Raw genomic sequence first — 20,107 nt, 5'->3', positions numbered from 1 at the left:
TGGCTTCAGCTGCCGGTTGCTGCCGCAGTGGGGCTGGGGGGCAGAGAAGCTGGTCCTGGCTCGGGGGGCAGAGGCAGAATTTGCATGGGGGCTGGCCTAGCGGGGGTTTATCGGCCCCACAGCGCAGACGATCCCCTGCCAGGTGCAGAGGTGAGGGCGCGGGCAGCCTGGGACAGGGATTCTGAAGGGAGGGGCAGGCGGCACGGGGCTCTCCCCCCCGGTGCCCCCTACATAGCAGAGGTGGCGAGCACTGCTCTGGTGCTCAGCACAGGACTCCAGTGCTCTTTCTATGGCCCTTCCTCCAACTTACCAAGCCCCTTGCCTGCTCCCTGCCTCAGTTTCCCCATAAATCACCGACTTAAATCCCAGGGCTCCCTCTGTCGCTCTGTTAGCAGCCAGGAGGGGCTGGGCAGCTCTAGACAAGGCCCTGCTCTGTCACGGCCACGGGGCTCAGCACCGGCGGCAGCTTGCCCCCCCCCCCCCCCCCCGTGCGGCTACTGCCTTCCCAAACCCACTTGGGCTTGGCCTGGCTGGCGCCTGCAGCCTCCAGGTGACTTCGTGCAGCCGCTTCGCAGTGTCAGCCTCTGCCCGGCCAGTCAGAGCCCCGGGCACCCCCTGGAGGGGGCCAGTGCAGGGCCGGGGGCGCTGTAACTGCTCACCTGGTTATGCTGAGAATACCCCCCCCCCCCGAATGTCCTTGCTGGGGGGGTTGGCCAGCCCAGGGCTGCTCTGTCCGTTGCTCCCTCACTGGGGCGGGGGGCTGGATTCGTTCCCCTCCCCCCATGCTGGCTCCGGGGTGAGCGTGGCTGGTTGAACCCCTTTGGGCCGGAGCTCAGCGGCGTCAGCCCAGCCCCACGGCGCTGCCCGGCCCTAGACGTTGGTCTCTCGCAGCAGGTGGCAGCAGCCGGTGTCGACAGGGTGGCAGAGCCAGAGGAACTCCTCGGAGTCGCACTGCGAGGGGGCGCCCGCCTCCGTCTGCTTCGCCAGCAGCGCCCGGTCGGCCTCCTCGCTGCCCGTGAGCCCTGCCAGCAGGAACGTGGAGGAGCTGAACGGCTTCTCCTGCAGAGTGGGGGAGTCCTCCGAGTCCTGCGGGGGGAGAGCAGAGATGGAGGAGGTGGGGCTGACGTGGGGGCTGACGCTGGAAACACCCCCCCCCCCCGCTGCCCTTACGTGTCCAGTGCGAGCCTCCTGCCCAGCAGTGGCTGCCCGGTCGCGGCAGCATTGCCAGCCCTGCCAGCGAACCAGCCGTGCCGTGTGCCACAAGCAACACACTCAGCCCAGCTCCTGGGGGGGGAGGCGACCCCGCTGTCAGCCCCCCAAGCCAGGCAGACCATGAAGTGAGCCCTGGGACACCCAGGGGCAGACGCCCTGCAGGACAGGCAGAGGGTCCCTGCTGGGGACGCCCGGCTCTGGTGTCTGGCCAGGGACGCGCTGGCTCCCTGCTTTGCACTGAAGTGCGGTTTTGCCCAGAGATGCCCAGGCAGCCACCAAGCTGCCAACTGGGCTGGCGGAAACTTGGGAGGGAACAGGGACAAAGAACCTTTCTGCCCCCCCCCCACCACCCCCGAGCCCCAGGCCCCACTCTGACTCCATTACCTTGGTCAGACTGTCCTCAAAGGGGTTTTTCCCGCCCTCTGGCAAAGACGTCTCCTTGATAATGTCCCACCAGAGCACTCCCCGGGGCATCTGGCTCCTCTTGGTAGGACCTAGCGAAAAACAATGAAAACCAGATGGGCCAAGTCCCTGTCTAATGACAACTCTGGCTAAACAAAACACCATGGAACAGGGCAGAGCAGTGGCTGTGCCAGTCCTTCGCCCACCTCCGACGCCCTCCAGCCCTGGCGGACGCTGAATCACCTACTGATGAGGCCAGGGAGCATTCTCCCCATGTCACAGATGGGGAAACTGAGGCACGGAGACCCCAGACTTGCCCAAGGTCACACGCCGGGTCCATGACAGAGCTGGGAATGAAACCCAGGAGTCCTGACTCCCCCTCCCAAAGTTTAATCTCAAGAGTATCCTCCCTCCCCCAGCGGAGGCCTGCGGTCAGTTCGCTGTCCCGGGGCCTCCACACTCCAGGAGAAGCTCGTTTGACCCTCTCCATGCATGGGGGCTGGGTCCAGCCGTGGGGGTGACGGGACACAGATCCTATCCTTCGTAGCTGCCGACAAAGCTGCTGCTGTCCGAGTGCTGGCTGGTGGGCTACGGGACACGAATTGCGGGGAGGGCTCGGCCCAGCTCCCCGTGGACACATGTCTGTGGTATTGTCACTCGTTGGCAGGCTCGGCAGAGAGGCCAATAGTTTCCGGTTACCGCGAGAGGTCACGGCTGGGACAGCACATGGGGGAAACCTGCTCCTTCCCCGCCCTCGTCTGGCCCTTTGCACCAGTGCCACATTCTCACTAGTTCATCCAAATCTGCTCCTCTCTCTCCTGCCCTCCACCCAGGCTGAAGCTCCATGGGATGCCCGGCGCCAACCCAACATATGGCACCCCTGCCTGTTGGCTGGGCTGGCACCTTGCAGCTGGCATTACCTGTCAGGTAACTTATCAGCACCCCTACCACCACGGTGGACAGCGTCCCCAAAGCCCCATAGTAGAGGTAGGACATGGCGTAGAAGTCATCGGCAATGGCCGGCCTGCGAAGGAAGTGACATTGTAGTAAAGCAGAGGAAAGGACATCATGATTGGCTAAAGAAAACCATGACCGGATACATCTAGGCTGGTCAAGTGTGGTTCTATTCCTGGGGATCACCACGGCTGAGAATTGCTCACCCCCTATGATATTGGTTGCCCTGCCTTCCCCCAGCCCACCGGCCTGGCTCAGTCCCTGTGCCTCTGGGCTCGTAGAAGGAACGTCTTCAGGTCAGGGCTGAGCTCGCACTGTGGGCCAACATGCCTGAGGTCTGTAGGTCCTACCACGCTGTCAGTGCGAAATACAAATACTGCCAATAACAGAGTTGCCCATCTGATGAGGTCGGGGCTTTGCAGGACGAGAAATCAGTGTCCCATACTTTGTTGGTTTATTTACCCAATCTACCCCCGTCCTGGACCAGAGCCGTCACATGCAGCCAAGCCCCTCTGCCAGAGCTCTCCGCCCATGCACCACTGCCCAGCTTCAGGGAGCAACTCTGTCCCCAAACCGGACTCCCTAACCCCGTGACCACCCGCCACCACCACCATTCAAACCCTAGAGGACAATGGGTCTGAGCCGAACACCTCCAGGCTCTGGGAGAGTTCACAACCACAGGCTGGCCCTCATCTCTTTCCTTGGACACCCTCCAACCCAGGCAATTCCCTCAGCCCTGGGAATATTCTGCCCGGGAGCCAGCCCCTGCTGGATTGGTTCCCTCGTTCCTGGCCTCACCTCTCCAGGGGCGCAGAGACGTTCCGCGGAGGCAGGGGTCCCAGGACGATGGTGCTGTTGATCCCCTCGGTAGCGTTGTAGAGCGGGCACAGGTCTCCGTAGTAGGGCAGCACTCCCATGGTGTCCTCACTGGGTGGGTAGATCGTGCCCCCCACGGCCACCCAGAAGGAGAGGACAAAACCAGCCCCCAAGCCTGCAAAAACCCCCTAGAAGCAGAAAAGAAACGAGGATTCAGCCAGAGCTTGGGCAATAGACATCCCCCTCCCCACGGCTCTCGGGCATCTCCACACACACAGCCGGGAGCCTGCTCCTAGGGCCAGCATCTTCTGTGTCTCTCGGGAGCAACCTGAGACAGGCACAGGCAACTGGCATCAAACAAGGCAGCCGGCAGCCCACACCGCACCTACAGCCCACGGATGCCCCTGATCTCCCACTCCCTTTGCTGCAGGGTCAGAGCCAACGTGAGCACCAGCTTCCCACTTCCGATGCACCGAAGCAGCCTCCATTCCCCCCCTGCCCCGGCAGGACTTACGACTGTGTTGCAGGCGGGTATGAACATCCCAAGGATGAAGGCTCCAAGCAGAGGGCCGCTCATCACTCCCATGACGGTGAAGGAACCCTGGAGAGATGGAGACGGGGTGGGGGGGTCAGCCGGGATCTGGAGGGGGTTTGGCACTCGGGGTCCCGGGAGGAGAGCAAGTCAAGACTTTCCCAGCTCAACTTTTATTTTTAAATGAAAAAGAGCTTTTTCGACAAAGGGGAGTTTTCGGGAGAGAATTTCCATTTTCATGGAAAACCAAAAGTGGTTTTCCCCCTCCCCCTCGCCCCCAGCATCACAAAATACAAGCTGGGTTTTGTGGAAACTTTCATCTTCTGTTAAGAAACGAGGTTTTTGACCAGCTCCCATCAGCAGGGTCTGGCCAGGAGCCACAGGTCTCTCCTGCCTTCATGCACTTCAAAGAGGGGACTTGAGTTTCAACTTGATCCATCTCCAGGCTATGTAGCTGCAACCCAACAATCGCTGTGGGATCCTGCCGCTGAGGGGCACCTGTGAGCCACGATCCCAAACTCCAGCGTGTTGGCACTAATATATTCTTCATCGGTGCCGACACAGCCCCCAAGTTTTCCCAAATGCTTTGGGAAGCGGCTAGTTTTGGAAGCCCAATGGGAGACGGCCGGAGCTTGCTTTTCAGAGGCTCCGTTGACTTCAGCTGGAGCGGTTGATGCTCCGTGGGAAATGGGCTGGAGCAGGACCATAGGGCTAGGGGGTGGGCGAAGGGTACAGAGCCCTAGTCTGGCAGACCCCTATGTCATTGCCACCTCGACAGCTCTTCCACGACTCATGTGAAACAAGCTGGAGCCGGGGGACCCAGGGCAGCGGATGCTGGACGGGGCCCAGGGACAAAGCCTGCGGATATCAAACCGGAACCCCGGAGCATGGCCCTATCCAGCGGGGTGGGGTGGGGAGGGAGCTTACCTGCAGCACACCGCCTCCCAGCAGGGAAGACAAGGCAGCCACTGTGATGCACGAGGTGCCGTAGATTAATGCTGCGGAATGGAGGAAAAAAAACAGCCTCAGGCCGGGGAAACAGCCGCATCAGACCCACACCCTGCAGGGGGCTGGGCATCGTGGGGGGGCGGGGAGCAGCATGGGGCTGGGGAGCTGGTCGCCTTGATGTGTCCCCCCCTTTAGCCATGGAGCCCTAAGCAGCCAGGGTGAAATGCACCCCTGGGCCGCGGGCCCGGGCAGCCAAACGCCAAATGTGCGGCTGCCCCGTTGCCATGCAGCCAAATGCAAGGATCCCTCCCACCCCGCTCCAGCCCCACACTTACAGAGTCCCTTGGAGATGAGGGTGAGTTTCCGTGGCGACAGGGAGGGCATGTTGGGCTTGACCAGGTCTTCCATGGTGACGGCGGCCATGGCGTTGATGCTGGTGGATGCCGTGCTGGGGAGAGAGGGCGGGAAGAGGGGAGAGTCATGCACGCCGGGCTGACGGGATTGTCATCCTCCGGTCTCCTAGGCTAGGTGGGGCTGGGCCAGGGGGATCTTTGGCTGGGAGACCAACAGGGACGTGATGTAGAGGGTGCGCTCCCCTCTGGGTCGGTGCTCATGCCCCAGCACGCTGCTAGGGGGCGCTGTGCCCCAGGGAGCTGGGTGGGTGGCTCGGTAAAAGGCACTCCCCCTTGGAGTCAGTGCTGACCGCCCATGCCACAGGATACGGGGCACTTGCCCCACAGTCCTATCCATCCCCAGTGCCGGCGACCCCAGTCTGCACCTGGAACTGCCCCTTTAGCTGCAGCTGGGCACAGCAACTTTCCTCCTCACTTCCTGTCCCAAACAGCTGTGGGGGTTAAAGAGCTGACGAGCTCCACCCCAGAGCCAGCTCCGAGCCGTGGAATAACAAAGAGGAGTGGGGCGGGGGTGGGATAGCTGGGCCCCCAAACGGAGCCCAAGGCTACAGCCACTATTGCGCTGTTTTGCTGGGGGGGGTCGGGCTCTGCCCCTTACCTGAGGGTCCCGCTATACGCACAAGCCAGGAAGAGACCGGGCACGCCCGGGTACTTCTCAAAGATATCCAGGACCATGTAGGGCATGTACTGCAGGGAGGAGATGGCCACGTTACAGAGGAGTCAGAGACAGGGAGGAGGGAGCAGCTCCCGGGGGGTTATTCCAGAGTGAGAATAAACCCCCTCTTCTAAGGCGGGCTGGTGGGTGGGGGGGAAAGGACCCCGCTCCTCCCACTCGCTGCCTCCTCCTCGGAGAGCAGCTTAAACCCGTCGAACAGGACACAGAGAAGGTGATGCCCCAGAGAAGTGGGTTAACAGGATAATACCGAGCGCCGGGCATGGCACCTTCCATCCCAGGGCCTGGGAGCACTTTGCAAAGCATCAGCCTTGCTTTATAGATAGGGAAACTGAAGCACGGAAAGGCGCAGGGACCCACCCCGGATCAAGCCAGGACTAGAACCTAGGTGTCCTGATTCCTAGTCCCACGCTCCAACCACTAGGGAATAGTCCCCTCCCAGACCTGGGGAAAGAACCCAGGTGTCCTGCTTGCCAGGCCGTGCTCTGCCCACAGCCTCTAAAGAATGAACGATCCATGCAGGGGCTTCACCAGACGGCTCGTCAAGCTCCCTCAGTTTGGCCTCTTGCCTTGAGCTCCTCCACCCTGGCTGCTCAAACAGCCCTCGGTTCACTAGAGCAGGGCTCCCCTGCAGCGGGGGCGGAGGTACCTGGTCAGGGGCAGAGATGTATCCGGCCAGGAGGGGATCGCAGTCCTTGTAGAGCACAAACATCACAATGCCACAGCCCACCGCGCTGGAGACGATGAAGAAGAGGCCAACTTGATTGACCAGCAGAGCCCTGCGAACACACGGGCAGCAGAGATCACAACCGGGACAGAGCCAACACCGCACGGTGACGTCCGGCCAGGAGCCAGCTTTCCCCTCCGCCGGGCCGGGGCAGACCCGCCGTTGTGCTGCGTCAGCAGCCCCAGTGGTCCGTGTCCCCCCATTCCCCCCGCTGCGGCAGAGACAGGGCAAGCTTCCCAGGCCCTCAGGCTGGGAGGGAGGTGCCCCATTTCAATGGGACTTGGGTGCCTAACTCCCAGAGGTTCCATCGTAGGGGCCCCGGCAATGTGCCCTCCTTACCCTGACCCAGACGGGGCACTAGAGCCGACAGAGCCTGGTGCTTCGGGGGGCTAGCCTGCTTTGAGATGCCCCAGGCCTGATCTGTAGAGGGGCAGAGCACCCCCACGCCAGCCAAAGCCAGTGGGCGCCCCAGGGGCTCCGCACCTCTGGAGGGCAGGGCCCGGGCACAGCAGGTCAGGCCTGTATCCGGCCTCGCCCTCCTCAGCACAGGGCTCCGCTTGCTCTCCCCAAAACCTGCCCCAGCTCGAGGGCAGGATCCCGACCTCCAAGGAGAGCCCTCCCCTCACTGGGCAGAGCCCCTCAGCTGCCCCACGCCGCTCAGAGTGATCCCAGAGGGCTTGGCCCACAGCCCGGGGGGCACACGGCGAGATGCCCTCTAACGCAGGGCCCAGCTGCAGGGATCGGGAGGAATCCAGGGACTGGGGCTGGCTTTGCAGAGAACAACGGTCTCCTCTCCCCTGGCGCCTGCTTCCCCCAGAGATCTGCGGTAGCTACTTGTAGCCTTCCAGGCTCTGGATTCATCGACGGCTTCCTGCCACTGGCCTGGTCCCTGGGAGATCCCGGGATGGGACACAGCTCCCTGGGGAACACACGTCCTAACTGTCTGCGGGACAACCCAGAGCTGCAGGGTCACAATTACTAAGCAAAAGCCAGTTCCGGTTCCTAGCAGAGCCATGCCCGGCGGCTCCCTGTGCAGCACAACCCTGACCCTGACCCTTGAGCCAGGAACAATTCTTCCCCTTGTAGATCAATCTCGGATAATTTGCATATGACTTTACATTGTGCCTCTTCATATAACCTTGTGGTGGGTCTACCCACGTGTGACCTCTGTTTTCATGGGACTTTGTATCAAAGCCTCATTTAGAAACTTTGCATTGCCCTTGGTATAATATTATAGCCCCTAAGGATAGAATAAGATAGAAGAAAAATTCTTTTTGCTAGCAGTAGAACAAGAGCTCTTCCCCCCCACTCTTAATCAATTGCCCTGTTGAATGAATGAGGTGTGGATGAGCAAGGCATGGAAGGCAGCACCTCCAGACAGCCTCAACTGTTGGAGAGGGGCTGGGAGCCAGACCCAAGGACAATAAAACGTGTCAAGTGGGCTCATTAAAGACAAGCAGACATACTGACGGCCTCGGGGGTTAGAAGCAAGCACCTTCTTTTGGAAACACCCTCTTTGCAGCATTGGGACAACACTCAAAAGAAAGCAGCACAAAGGACCAATGGACACAGACACAGAGTTTGAATCTGGTCTAGATTTGCATAAGAGGGAAGCTGCTATAAAAGTGAGGTGTCTTGCAGAGGACCCCGGGTCTCGTCTTGTCAACATGGGAGCATCGATCTGGATCGGCAGAAGCCCGGCTCCACCCCCTCCCCCATCTAACTCACCTGGCCAGTGAAGTTAAGGGGAGCAACTAATTGGTAACAACAAGACGGAGTGTGTTTGTGTGTGTGTGTGAGTGTAAGTGTAATATATTATATGCATATAATACAGTGTTAAGGAATACATGTATTACTAATAAATGTGGCGTTTTGTCTTATTCCCCCTGAAAAGATCCTGTGAAGTACTTTAAGTACAACACCCTGGCCCTCCGGCTGGGCAAATCCCCTCTTGGCTCCCACACTTCGCCCTGGTGAGCTCAGACACTTTCCTCGCCGCAATCCCCCCCAACTGCCCACTCAGAGCCTGACAAAGCTCCAGCCTCTCCCCCACCTCCTTTCCCCATCACCCAAGTGGCTCCTCACTAAGCCCCACCCCAAGCCAGCAAGTCCCCATGGTCACAGTTCATCCTTTACTGCAATGGCCTGGGGAACTCACTGCCACAAGAGATCGCTGCGGCCAAGAGCTTTAATCTCTGCTGGTTTTCTGCCCCTGCACGAAACGAGGTTCTTGGAACAGGCACAACCTCGGCCACCGATAAGTACGTGCGGGCTGGTCCCAGCGCTGGCACGGCCAGCCGGGTGGGGCAGGTAAAGTCTCCCCTGGCCATTATCAGAGCACTGGAGGAGGCCAGTGTGGGTTATCGGTGGCTGATGGATCATGGCTTGTGTCTATAGACTCACACAGGAGGAGGGGGAAGGCACGCAAGGCTGCGTGGCAGTGCCATGTTGATATTAGAGATACCGGCATCGGGGCAGATAGTAGCCTGCATGAGCCAATAAACCCTGGACGAATCGCCCCCCAGCACAGTGGTGGATCAGGAGGGACGAGGGCACCTTCTTCCCACCCACACCCTGGGCTTCCCATGCCAGCCAGGAGGCAACAGCACCGGTCAGGGGATAGCGGCTCGTGACGTTGGAACAGAAGATCAAGGGTTCTAGTCCTATCTGCTCCATACGTGCGGTTTTACGTGGCAACACTGGATCATAACCCTGCAGCCTCCAGCACTGGACACAGCCACCATGAGGGGACTCAACCAGGGTCCCTCTTCCTCCATCCCTCTGTGCTGAGTTCCCCAGCAGCCAGGCTCTCGCTTCCCTAGGAAGCTAAACCCTGCCTCAGTTTCCCTCCCCTAGGCAGTGGGGACTCACAGTTTTGCCTCATTCTCTGTCTTGCAGGCCACGTAGCGCTGGACCTGGGCCTGGTTCACGCCGTACATGGAGAGCCACACCAGGGTGCCCCCAAAGGTGAAGGTCCAGAAGGTGTAGCGGCTCCTGGGGTCTGGGTCGAAGCTGCAGGCAGAAGGGGAGGGCAAGACACAGACTGAGCCAGTCACGCAGGGGGAGAGTCTCCCAACACAGACTATTTACCCAGCCCCATAAATGTGTGGGGTTGGGGGGCTGAAGGGCCCAGGCTACCATCTTCGCATTTCCACCTCCTACCCCAGTCATGCTGGGACATCTCAGTGTCATGGGCTGGCATTTCGGTGCGGTCTTGGTACAATGAACGGCCGGGAAGGATCACACCGCATTGCCGTGGGAATATCCCGTGTGTCGGACACAGACTGCCAGCCCAGAGAATCACCCCACTAAAAATGAAAACTGGCTGGGAAAAGCCCTGGGGCAGACAGCAGCCCTGCTCCGCGAGGACACCACTGGGAGCCAGGACTCCTGGGTTCTCTTCCCAGCCCTGGGAGGGGAGTGGGACCTTGAGGTAGGGGTCAGTGTGTCCCAGAGTTAGTGGGTTTCTGGTGGGAAAGACCCATGCTGGGAAAGGCACGTACTCGGCCAGGTTGATCCTGGAGTGGTTGGACGCGATCTCCAGGGCTGCGCTGGGGCCGCCCACCAGCAGTGTCCCCTGGATCAAGATGGCGATGAATCCAGAGAGCATCACCAACACCTGGAACACATCTGTCCAGATGACAGCCTTCATCCCACCCTGCAGAGGGAGAAGAGGAGGGTCAGCGCCCTGGCCAGCCAGTACCAAAGTGACATCACAGAGCCCCCAGGGGCCAGAGCCTGGGCTAGAGCAAATCAGAGATCCACTGACGTCAATGGGGGAAGGGCTAGCTCAGTGGTTTGAGCATTGGCCTGCTAAATCCAGGGTTGTGAGTTCAATCCTTGAGGGGGCCATTTAGGGATCTGGGGCAAAATCAGTACTTCATCCTGCTAGTGAGGCAGGGGGCTGGACTCAATGACCTTTCAAGGTCCCTTCCAGCTCTATGAGATAGGGATATCTCCATATTAAAAATGAAGCGACACGGATTTGCCCTGGCCCCAAGGGAGAGCTTGTCCCAACCAGGGTAGGGACATGGGTCAGCGAGCTAGTATTCCCCTCCTGTCATCGCTGGTTTGACCTGCCAGCACATGGTGGAAGGGACCCGCAGGGCACAGGATGGAGGCCCCATTGCTGGAGCCTTTGCATTGGACACAGCGCAAGGATACCCCAGGCGAGCCCCATCCCACTCGTCTCTGTGATCTCTGCTGGAACCAGGCGAACAGCTGGAGGACACGTGCCAGCAGCGGGGGCGGGGGCTGGTACTCACTATGGTGGTGTAGAAGGTGCAGATGGCTCCAGTGGAGAGAAGAGACGCCCAGATATCCAGCCCTGTCACTAAACCAAAGAAGCAGCCAGTCAGCTAAGGGGAGACGTTCCCTGACCCAGCCGTGCGGCTCGCAGGGAGACGGGCCTGGCACAGAACTCCCCCCCCCACACACACACACAGAAACTTCAGGGCCTGGGTCAGCTCTAGGCCCAAAGTTTGCAGCCGGTCAGACGGCGGCTCACAAGAGATAACGGGACGGATCCCCAGCTGGTCCACGGGAGTCGATGGGGCCAGTGGGAATCGGGGGCTGGGAGGACAAAGCCCCTGCAGCCACAGCAAAGGCAATAGAGGAAGGGCTTTGATTGTGAGTTGCTTGGGGCAGGACCCAGAGGGCAGCAGCCGGCGCGAGGGGGGACTGGGCCACGCCTGGGCGCTATGGGAACAGAAATACTAAAGAACACCGGCCAGGCCCCTTTCCAGGCTTCGCTCCTGGGGACCCTGAGACCGGGGGGCCTGGGACGTACCTTGGTTGAGGATCAGCGCTGGGGCGTAGATGACTATCCCCGTGTACAGCATCTGCAGGCGGAACAAACAGCGACCCAACCCCACCGTCAGCACAGAGCATGCCAAGCCCCTGGCAGCAAGAGCGCAGGCCCCAGCGGGACGGCCGGGGGCGTCAGACAATGGGGACCGGGGCTGGAGGAGGCCCAGCTCGACTCTCACGCCGTTCACGTGGGCACCCCCCAGCGGGACACGACCTGCCCCCTGGCTAGACTCCCCCGGGCTCTGGCTCCCCGCTCTTTGCCCTACCCACTAGGCCACGCTGCAGAGCGGCTCCTGTACCTCAGACCCCGGCAGAGGTGTCTGCTCAGACCCCACGTCTGTCCACGTGGAATCAATGTCCTTAGCCCGTTCTGCCTGTGCAGCCCCCACCCCCAGACACGCCACTCCGCCCCTGCCAGACCCCCGGATACGCACCGTGGCAATGACGTACTGGATGGTCCCGCACAGGCGAACCTTCCTGCTGAATCTCAGCTCCAGGTACTGCAAGAGAGAACGGGGGGGGGGGGGTGAGATATGGCGGGGGGGGGCTGAGCTCTTTGCTCATCTCCTCCATGGGAGGGGGCTCAGCAAGCCAACACATCTCAGGGCAGTTCCCCGGCCTCGCCTGGCTACCCCCAGCACCAGCCCGCCGGGACAGGCACCTCCAGCCGCTGCTGAGGGTCGTGGAGGAGTCCGGTTCCTCAAGGGACCCGATCTAACCCGTTCCCTTCCCTTGCAGTGGTTTGTCTCAGCCGGTCGGTGCAGCCCCCTCCCCTCCCCCCATCACCTTGCACAGGTGCAGAATTGCAAACCCCTTTGCTCCTTGCAGAGCAGCTCTCCCCCTCCTCCCCCCCGATTTATAGCAGTGCTGGGTTGGAGGGTCACAACGTCGGACAGAGCAGAGTTCAAACCACAGCTCTGACCCCTCCGATTAGATTAGCATTGGCCGCTCAGGGGCCAGTACACAGACCCAGCGCCCCTGGGGCTTGGCTGCCCAAGGGTGCCGTGGAGTCACCAGCCAGAGAGTGTGTGTGGGGGGGGGGGACAGAGAGGGGGGCCCCTGGCGCTCTGGGGAGCAGCCACCTTTCCACCGCCACACAGCGAATGGGCCTCAGAGCTAAATGGGCGTGAGTAGGGGGAGAACGTCCCTGAGCAGAGCCGGTCCCGGGCACCGTGGCTTAAGGCAAAGAGTGGGATTCAGGCTCCCAGATCCCATTCGGTTTCATGGTAATCAGGCACTCGAATTCCTTCGCTGTTCTGTGGGGGACGCCCCGGGGCAGGCAGCATTCCAGTCCCAGGACTAGAACTAGGGGCTCCCCCCGCCCCAATGCATTTGTCCTCACAGCTCCCCAGCAAGGCAGGGACGTGACATCAGCCTCATTGGACAGAGGAGAAACTGAGGCAACAGGAGAGGAAGGGGGTCTGGGGCAGAGCCAGGAACTCCCAGATCTCCCGAGTCCCCCGACAGCATCTGAACCACAAGGCCTCCTTCCAGGACCCCCACGACCCCCACGTCCCAAGAAATAGCATAGGAGCTGGCAGAGCTCGGGTTCCCTCGCAGGTGGCTCCGGCTCTCCGCCTTGCGCGTCACTGCATGGCTCGCTAATGCCCCCTCTCCTGGGACGCGCTGTTAACACCACTCAGAGACGCAGCTAACACACGTCCCAGCACATGCTCCAGCGAGCCAAGAGCAGGAATCCACGCCAGGGCTTCAGATGAGGCACTTGGCCAGCAGGGCCTGTGATCCTGGGGCCTGGGCCTTTAAGGGCTGAGCTTCCCAGACAGTCTGAGCATGGCACGGGAAAGCTTTGGTTGTTATGCTCCGCCAGTGGGAACCAGACACAGAATAAAGCACCCGGAGCACTGAGGGACCCCTGAGCCCCCCAGGGCTGCCTCCTCCAGGTGGTCAGGCAGCCGGGCAGCTCCCCGAAGCCTGTGGTGCCTGCAGACTGGGCGTGGAGAGCCCAGGGATGAGAGAGGCTCATTCACAGGCTGGCACCGAGCTTCGAGACTTGTCGGGGGCGGGGGGGGGGGTGAAGGGATGAAGAACAGCGCAGGCAGCGTGCAGCCAGGCAGGCAGCACAGAACTGGAGTGGAACAAAGCCCCAACTCCGAGCACCCCCCAGACTCGGGAACGGTCAGCATCAGCCTCAGGGCCTTGGGCTCGTTCCCAGAATGCTTTGCAGCTCCCAGCGGCCCAGCCACTCATGGTTGTTTTCACTTCTCCGACCTCGGTTTTAGCTCCAAGGCAGCTCTGGCTGAGTTTGCGCGTCGGTGCCAACAACTCAAGCGTCCCGGGAGTTTTCACCCTCTGGTGCCACGCCCGCTTGCCCGCAGGCTGTATAGTTACCGGAGCCCTTTCTGGTTTGGCACCAGGGTGCCATGTTCTTCCTGGATGGGGGAACCTCTGCTGGGATCCGAACGCCCCAAAGCTGACTTGTTTTGGGTCTGGGGCTCTGATTCGGGACCCTCCCCATCCGCTCCCCCAGACTGGAGCTGGTCGTCGAGGGGAACAAGTCACATAGCTAGAGATGGGTGGCCAGATTGCTCCAAGCTCTAGGGAAGCTGCGATCTGCACCCACCCAGCTCTGGAAGGCGATCAGTGCCCCCACCTCCTTCCCCAGCCCTTTGAGGGAGCATGCACCGCCTGACCTCAGCCCTCTCCCCACCGGCGGGGGGGCTCCTTTGCGGGTCCCGGCAGCTGCACTCCCCGGAAGCCCAGTGAGGAGCCCTGGAGTTTGTCAGGGATAATAGCAGGGCCAGGAATCCAGGCAGCTGCACTCCGGGGCCAGGCCCTCGGCACTCAGACACCAGACTCCTAGTCCCCTGTTCTAACCACATCCGCCCCCGAGCAGGACAAGCCTGCCTCTCAGGCTGAAAGAGGAGAGGGGAAATACTGTGATCCCAGGGGGCACCCTTTGACACGCCCCTCACCCCCACCCCCGGCACCCTGAGATCTGGGGACAGTGGATTTATCAGCTCCTGTTATCCATGGTGTTATCCCACAGGGCTGGGCTAGCGGGGGGCCGCGGGTCGGGACTGAGGGGCACCACCAGGGCTGTGTTCCTGTGTAGGGGAAGGTTGCCCAGCTCCTGCTGCCCCATAAATGCCCCTCGCCAATCCTAGCAGCCCCTCAAATTCACGAGCACCGAGCGTGGCCCTGAACAAACCCACCTCGTCTGCCCAGACCTCTCTCCTGTGTCCCGCCAGGCTCCCTTACCTCGTAGGTGCTGGTCAACCCCAGGCGGTAGAAGACGGGCAGGAAGAGGTAGGCGGTCAGCAGGGTGTTGAGCAGCTGTCCCAGGCACATCCACAGGAACTTCATGCCGTAGCGGTAGGCCTCCGCGGGCACACCCAGCACCTGGATGGCCGACATGAAGCTGGCGGAGAGCGAGAGCCCCACAGGCACGGCCGACATCTGGCGCCCCCCGGTGAAGAAGTCGTCGCTGGTCTTCTGCCCGCCTTTGGAGAGGGCGTAGAAAAGCCCGATCCCCGTGGAGATCAGGAGCATCAGACCAAATACTCCGTAGTCCCAGAGGTTGAACGTTAGCATCTCCGGTATGAAAACCTCCATGCTGCCCATCTGGGACATCGGTCCAGCCTCAGGGACGCCCAGACCTCAGCCCCACAATATTCCCCCCACAAGCAAATCAACTGGTAGCAGCAGCTAGGCCTGCAAGGGGGCCCTGTGCGGTAACTTGCTGGCCCAATACAGCCACCCGAGAGCTCGGCTAGCAAGGCAGGGTCAGCTTGGAACGCGCCTAGATAGGGCCACAGACAGACAGACAATTGCAGATCTAGACACGCAGATAGGCAGCAAAAGGCTGTAAAAAAACCCTACAATTCACCACGTGAATTTCACCGTGGGAGAGAGGAACAAATAATAATTATTTAAACCAACAAAAACAGCAAATTGTGTATGAAAATCAAAATGTTTCAGAAACTGAAATTCACAGTTTGGATCCAGGACACAGAAAGACCCACACTGCAGAAAAGTCTCTACACTCACGGTGTCAGAATCAGCGGGGCACAAATATTTTTTAAACAAACAAAAACCTCTGGCCTGGATCCTTTCCGGAAAATCAAAATATTTTACAAACTGAAACGGACGAGAGCTTCAATATTTTAAAACACGTGGCTAGAAATTAAAGCAAGTCCAGTTGAGGATGATCAAAAAAGTAAACCAAACCTGTTTTGTCTGTTCAAAACAATGCCAACGACGCTCAGCACTTCCCACCCAGTGCCTGGAAAGCCGAAAGGTCGATGGCATGAGAAAGAAAATACCCAGCTTCAAAAATCAAAAAGAGCGACCTGTTAAATTGCTACAGGTGAGCAGATCAAAAGGCAGGAGGTTCCAAACCTGTGCTGTGCTCAGCAAAATGTTCCCCTGTGTTTAAAAAATATATATAAGATTCCTAAAAGCCTTGTTTTACCGTACATTTCATAAGCAGGTAAATAAATAACTAAATCCAACCCCACTAAACTGCTAGGAAAACAAGAGCAGGACAGGAGCAAACAGTTTGCTGCCAGCAGGAGCTGGGATGTCCTGGGAGACTCCTTGGCGATCCTAGATCCCTTTGGGATGAAGCAGCGTCTCAGTCTACCTGGGCAGCTCTGGGCTGGGAGCGTTTTTCAGGAGTCACTTAGCCAGCAGGACTGCGATAAGGGAGGAGGTTGCTTAGAGTTTCTCAGAGGGGTGTTGATTTATTTGATGGGAGACCAAGGTCACCCAGGCTTGGCTGAAGGAGTGTGTCTCCAATGCCAGGCACCCTTTCAGTGCTGGGGCTAAAAGAGCAGGTGGAAGTTGTAAGGAGGAAGTTTTTAAAGGCACTTTCCAGCCCAGGGCTCAGGGCGTGGTGGCAGGTTATGAGCAATGCATTGACAGTGGTGGAGAAAGTGTAATTAGCAAAGGGGAATTGGGGCTGGTTCTGAGCGGTAAGTCTCAGGTGCTTCCTGGTAAGGGATCACAGGATGGGGGAGAGGAGAGAAGAGAGGAATGAGTGAGTGGGAAAAAGAATCCAGGGACTCCCCACCACCTTGCACGGGCGCAGTGATTTACAGCCGTGCTGAGCAGGGCTGCAAAACGCTGCCACTGGAGAAGGGAGCAGAGAGCTCCCCACGCCCTCTGCACAGACTCCATCGGGCTGTAAGGGACACACGCACACAGCCGCAGGAGGCCGTGAGCAGCGATGGATGATGCCCCAAAGGCCCATTGGCTGCCTGCTTCCCCAGGGGAGCTCCTGCATCGCCAATCCTGCAGGGCCAGGCCCCGGGGCCCAAAGCGCTGCTTGCAATGCCTTAGCGCAGGCAGAGAGGCACTGAGTGCCCGTGGGTGCTCCCTGTTCGATCACAGATATCAGGGCCCTGCTGCGCAACTGCACCCCAAGGGGGCAGGAGTCAAAATGTCACCCCTCCCCCACCCAGTAAATCCCAGACAGATGCGGGGGAGAGGGGAGGAGTGGAAAGAGAGACAGGCCGGAAACCCAGCAACCTGGTGCAGCTCCATGCAAAGCCAGAGCGTGAAACTGACTAGAGAGAGAGACGAAAATTGACCAGCCCTTGAATCCAAGATCTTCATCACAGCAAGTGTCCATCCAGCCCCGGACAGACCAGTTTCTACAGGGGGGTGCCCCGCACTTTGCCTGCGCTTTTCCACTGGCAGCGCCTTGGTGGATTATGTCAGGACAGGGTAGGGCAATGGCTCGAGCACTTCTGCAGTGCCGACGGCGGGCTCCCTGGCTAGCCCCTCCGCAGCCACCCCTGTGCAGGCGGAACAAGCAGCACTGGGCGAAAAGTTCCCCTCCTAATTTATACCGAGAACTGGGGGGTTTCGACGAGATGAAAATTCTCCGGGGAAGCAGCTGCTCTCCCACGAACGTTTATGCCCAAATAAATTTGATAGTCTCTACGGTGCCACAAGGACGCCTCGTTCTTTCTCCTTGGAACGTTTCAGGTTTTGTCACACTTTTTATGTTTATAATAATTTTGTTTTCAGTTTTTTTTTTAAATAAATTCCATAAAAAGGCAAACATTCCTGTGGCAAATACCCATTTTCCAACGTTATAAGCCTTCCAGGCCCTCCCCTGGGACAGTGCATCTTCCCCCCAGCCCCCCTCACACCACTGCCTCTGTCAGGCCCTTCGTTTTGTGACACTGAGCGCCTGTCCCTTTTAGAGGCGTTTTCACTGACGGGTGGCGGGGGGGGGGGGGGGGGTTCCTGACCAGATCCAGGTCCGGCCTCACCGCAGCCACTGGAAAACTGGGTGAAAAGGGAGAGAGAGAGAGAGAGAGAGAGAGAGAGATTTAAAAAGTCCCTGGAGAGCTGTTATCTGTGTTTGGACTCTGAGGAGGACAGGGAGTCTGGGTTAACCTCGCAGCAAGGGGCAACCCAAAGGCCTTGTCTGTGCAAAGACGCCAGCCCAACTTTTGGATAAGCAAGTGTAAGCAGGTAAGTGGTTAACATTTTCAGCTCCCGCCTGGCCCCTTTGATTTCAATAAATCCCAATGCTGAGGCAGCGAGCTTGGGTCCTAGTTACTCAGCTCCTCTGCTGGGGACAGAGATGGAGTGGGTGGTTTAAGGTGGCTTTGCATTCGGGGGCTGTGCAGGGCCCTCCCCAGCCGCCAGTGTAACTTAGAGCAGCCCAAAGGCTGCTCTAATTACACTCTGCATCCCATGGCCCCTGGGGAGCAGAGAATTGCTGTAGTGCAATGCATTCTGGCCACATGCCCGACATGCCCCCTACGCCAGGGGCTGCAAGCAGGAAGGCCCCCGTCACAGACAGAAGATGCTCAGGGATGGCGTTTACACCCCTTTATTCTTTATGCTGAGAATTAGGCGCAGAAGTTCCCTATTTTCGTTCCTTTTTAAGGAACCTCCCACCCTGCCTCAGTCTGTCCCTGGAGCTGCTCTGATGAGCTCAGCACCTTCCCAGCCCCTCAGGAGCCTCCCAAGTCTGGGTCATTGATTCCAACATCTATTCTTAGCCGCACAAAATCACTCCTGCATCTCTGTCTGCGTGCCCGGCGCTGAATCCAGCTGCAGCCAAGCCTCAGACAATGGGACACTCGCTTTCTGGAGGGCCCAGATATTAACAGCTATTGAAAGACACTTGCAGGCGAATGGGCCCTGGCCCCTCATCTTTGGCAACGCGCTATCCTCCACGTGGGCACGTTCGCTCTGTAGTCCAGCTGGGCAGATCAATCTGGGGGGGGAGAGGGGGCTGCATTACCCCAATCTATGGAAACAGAACCTAGAAATCCGCAATCATCGGAGAAACAGGAAGAGAGCGACTTCCAAAAGATGGAGTGTTAACCTGAGTAACGGAAGCCCGTTCCAGCTGGTGCGGTTACATTCTGCCTCCCTACATCTCCCCTGTGACTTCAGCTCTTTATTCACCGCCTGTCCTCCAGGGCTGCTGAGCTCCCTTAGCTGGTGCCACCCCAGAAGCGGATGCATTTCAGCAGCGAGGTTCGGCGGGGAGCGGCTTCATGTGGACAAAGTCTGCAGAGGCCGTAAATACTTTCGCATCTCTCATCCTGGAGGGCAGGCGCATTGTCAGCTCTGTACAGCTGTGGGGCAGGAAGACTGCAGCAGTTCTCGTTGTGCAATGAGATGTTGATGGGGCCAGATGTGCTGTGGCATCGTGCCAGCCCCTCCCAGACACATGCAGCTGGAGAAAGACAGGTCTGTTTCCCTGCAGATGTGCCAATCAAGCCATTCCCTCAAGACTGGCTTCACGTTTGCCAAGTGCATGCGTTCCTGGCTAGTGCTTCGCCAGACACCAAATGCAGGTGGCGGGGCTGGGGGATCGGGCAAGTCCCTTTCCCCCTCCACAGAGCAGGGATAACGATTACCCACCTGAGGCAAGAGCCTTCCAATTTGAGTGTGACCCGGGCTATTTGCCACAACCCTGCCCCCTCGCCAGTGCCTCACGCGTCCCATGCCCCCTAGCTGCCGACACACACTTTCTGAGAGTTCATAGATTCCAAAGCCCAAAGAGATCACTGGGATCATCTAGTCAGCCCTTCTCCACATCATAGGATTTCCCTGAATTAATCCCAGTTCTCTAAAAAACATCCACTCTTGATTTAAAAATGGCCAGTGGTAGAGAATCCACCAGGACCCCGGGTAAGTTGTTCCATTAGTTAATTATCCTCACTGTTAAAAACCTACGCCTTATTTCCTCTCTGCTTTTGTCTAGCTTCCTTTGTGGCTGGCAAAATTTTGAAGCTCCAACACCAACATCTGGTACTTTGCCCTTGCTCTTTTTGAGGTGTAATGGTACGTTAGCTGTCCCTGGGGGCTGCATAGGTATGTTGTCTGGTAAACGAAAGAGACCATGCTGGAATGCGAGCTGTGTGGGAGCCTGACTGCATGGTGATCGTCCTCGTTTTCTGTAATAAGCACCTCCTGTTTCAGAGGATCTGGGTTTACTTCTAGCCCAAGGGTTCACTTTTAGGGCTGCCAACAGTCCCTTATTACAAGGGACGCCCCTTATTTTTCATCTCTTTACAAGATCAGGAGTTGCTGAGTGCCATGAAAAGCAGCAAGAAATACTCCTGGCGAGTGTAGGGGAGTGCTGGTTAGTAGTACTGATACTAATAACTATGATAATAATATCA

At 58.8% G+C, this 20,107-nt stretch overlaps 1 protein-coding gene across 1 annotated transcript; it reads right to left on the bottom strand.

Moving 5' to 3' along the window:
* Positions 1-483: 483 nt before the first annotated feature.
* Positions 484-16,271, bottom strand: SLC5A5 (solute carrier family 5 member 5). The gene is made up of 15 exons (XM_054013905.1): positions 14,706-16,271; positions 11,921-11,986; positions 11,467-11,518; positions 10,943-11,010; positions 10,181-10,335; positions 9,549-9,689; positions 6,600-6,729; positions 5,876-5,964; positions 5,200-5,312; positions 4,844-4,914; positions 3,899-3,985; positions 3,367-3,572; positions 2,535-2,638; positions 1,597-1,706; positions 484-1,086 (listed from the first exon to the last, which is right to left on the bottom strand). The coding sequence occupies exons 1-15, from the start codon at positions 15,075-15,077 to the stop codon at positions 871-873; spliced, it is 1,980 nt and encodes a 659-aa protein (XP_053869880.1). The 5' UTR covers positions 15,078-16,271; the 3' UTR covers positions 484-870.
* Positions 16,272-20,107: the final 3,836 nt, after the last annotated feature.

Source organism: Malaclemys terrapin, chromosome 24 (genome assembly GCF_027887155.1).
Source record: "Malaclemys terrapin pileata isolate rMalTer1 chromosome 24, rMalTer1.hap1, whole genome shotgun sequence".
Lineage (NCBI taxonomy): Eukaryota > Metazoa > Chordata > Testudines > Emydidae > Malaclemys > Malaclemys terrapin.
Note: the sequence above shows the minus strand (reverse complement) of the source record. Positions and strands in the feature narration are given on the sequence as shown.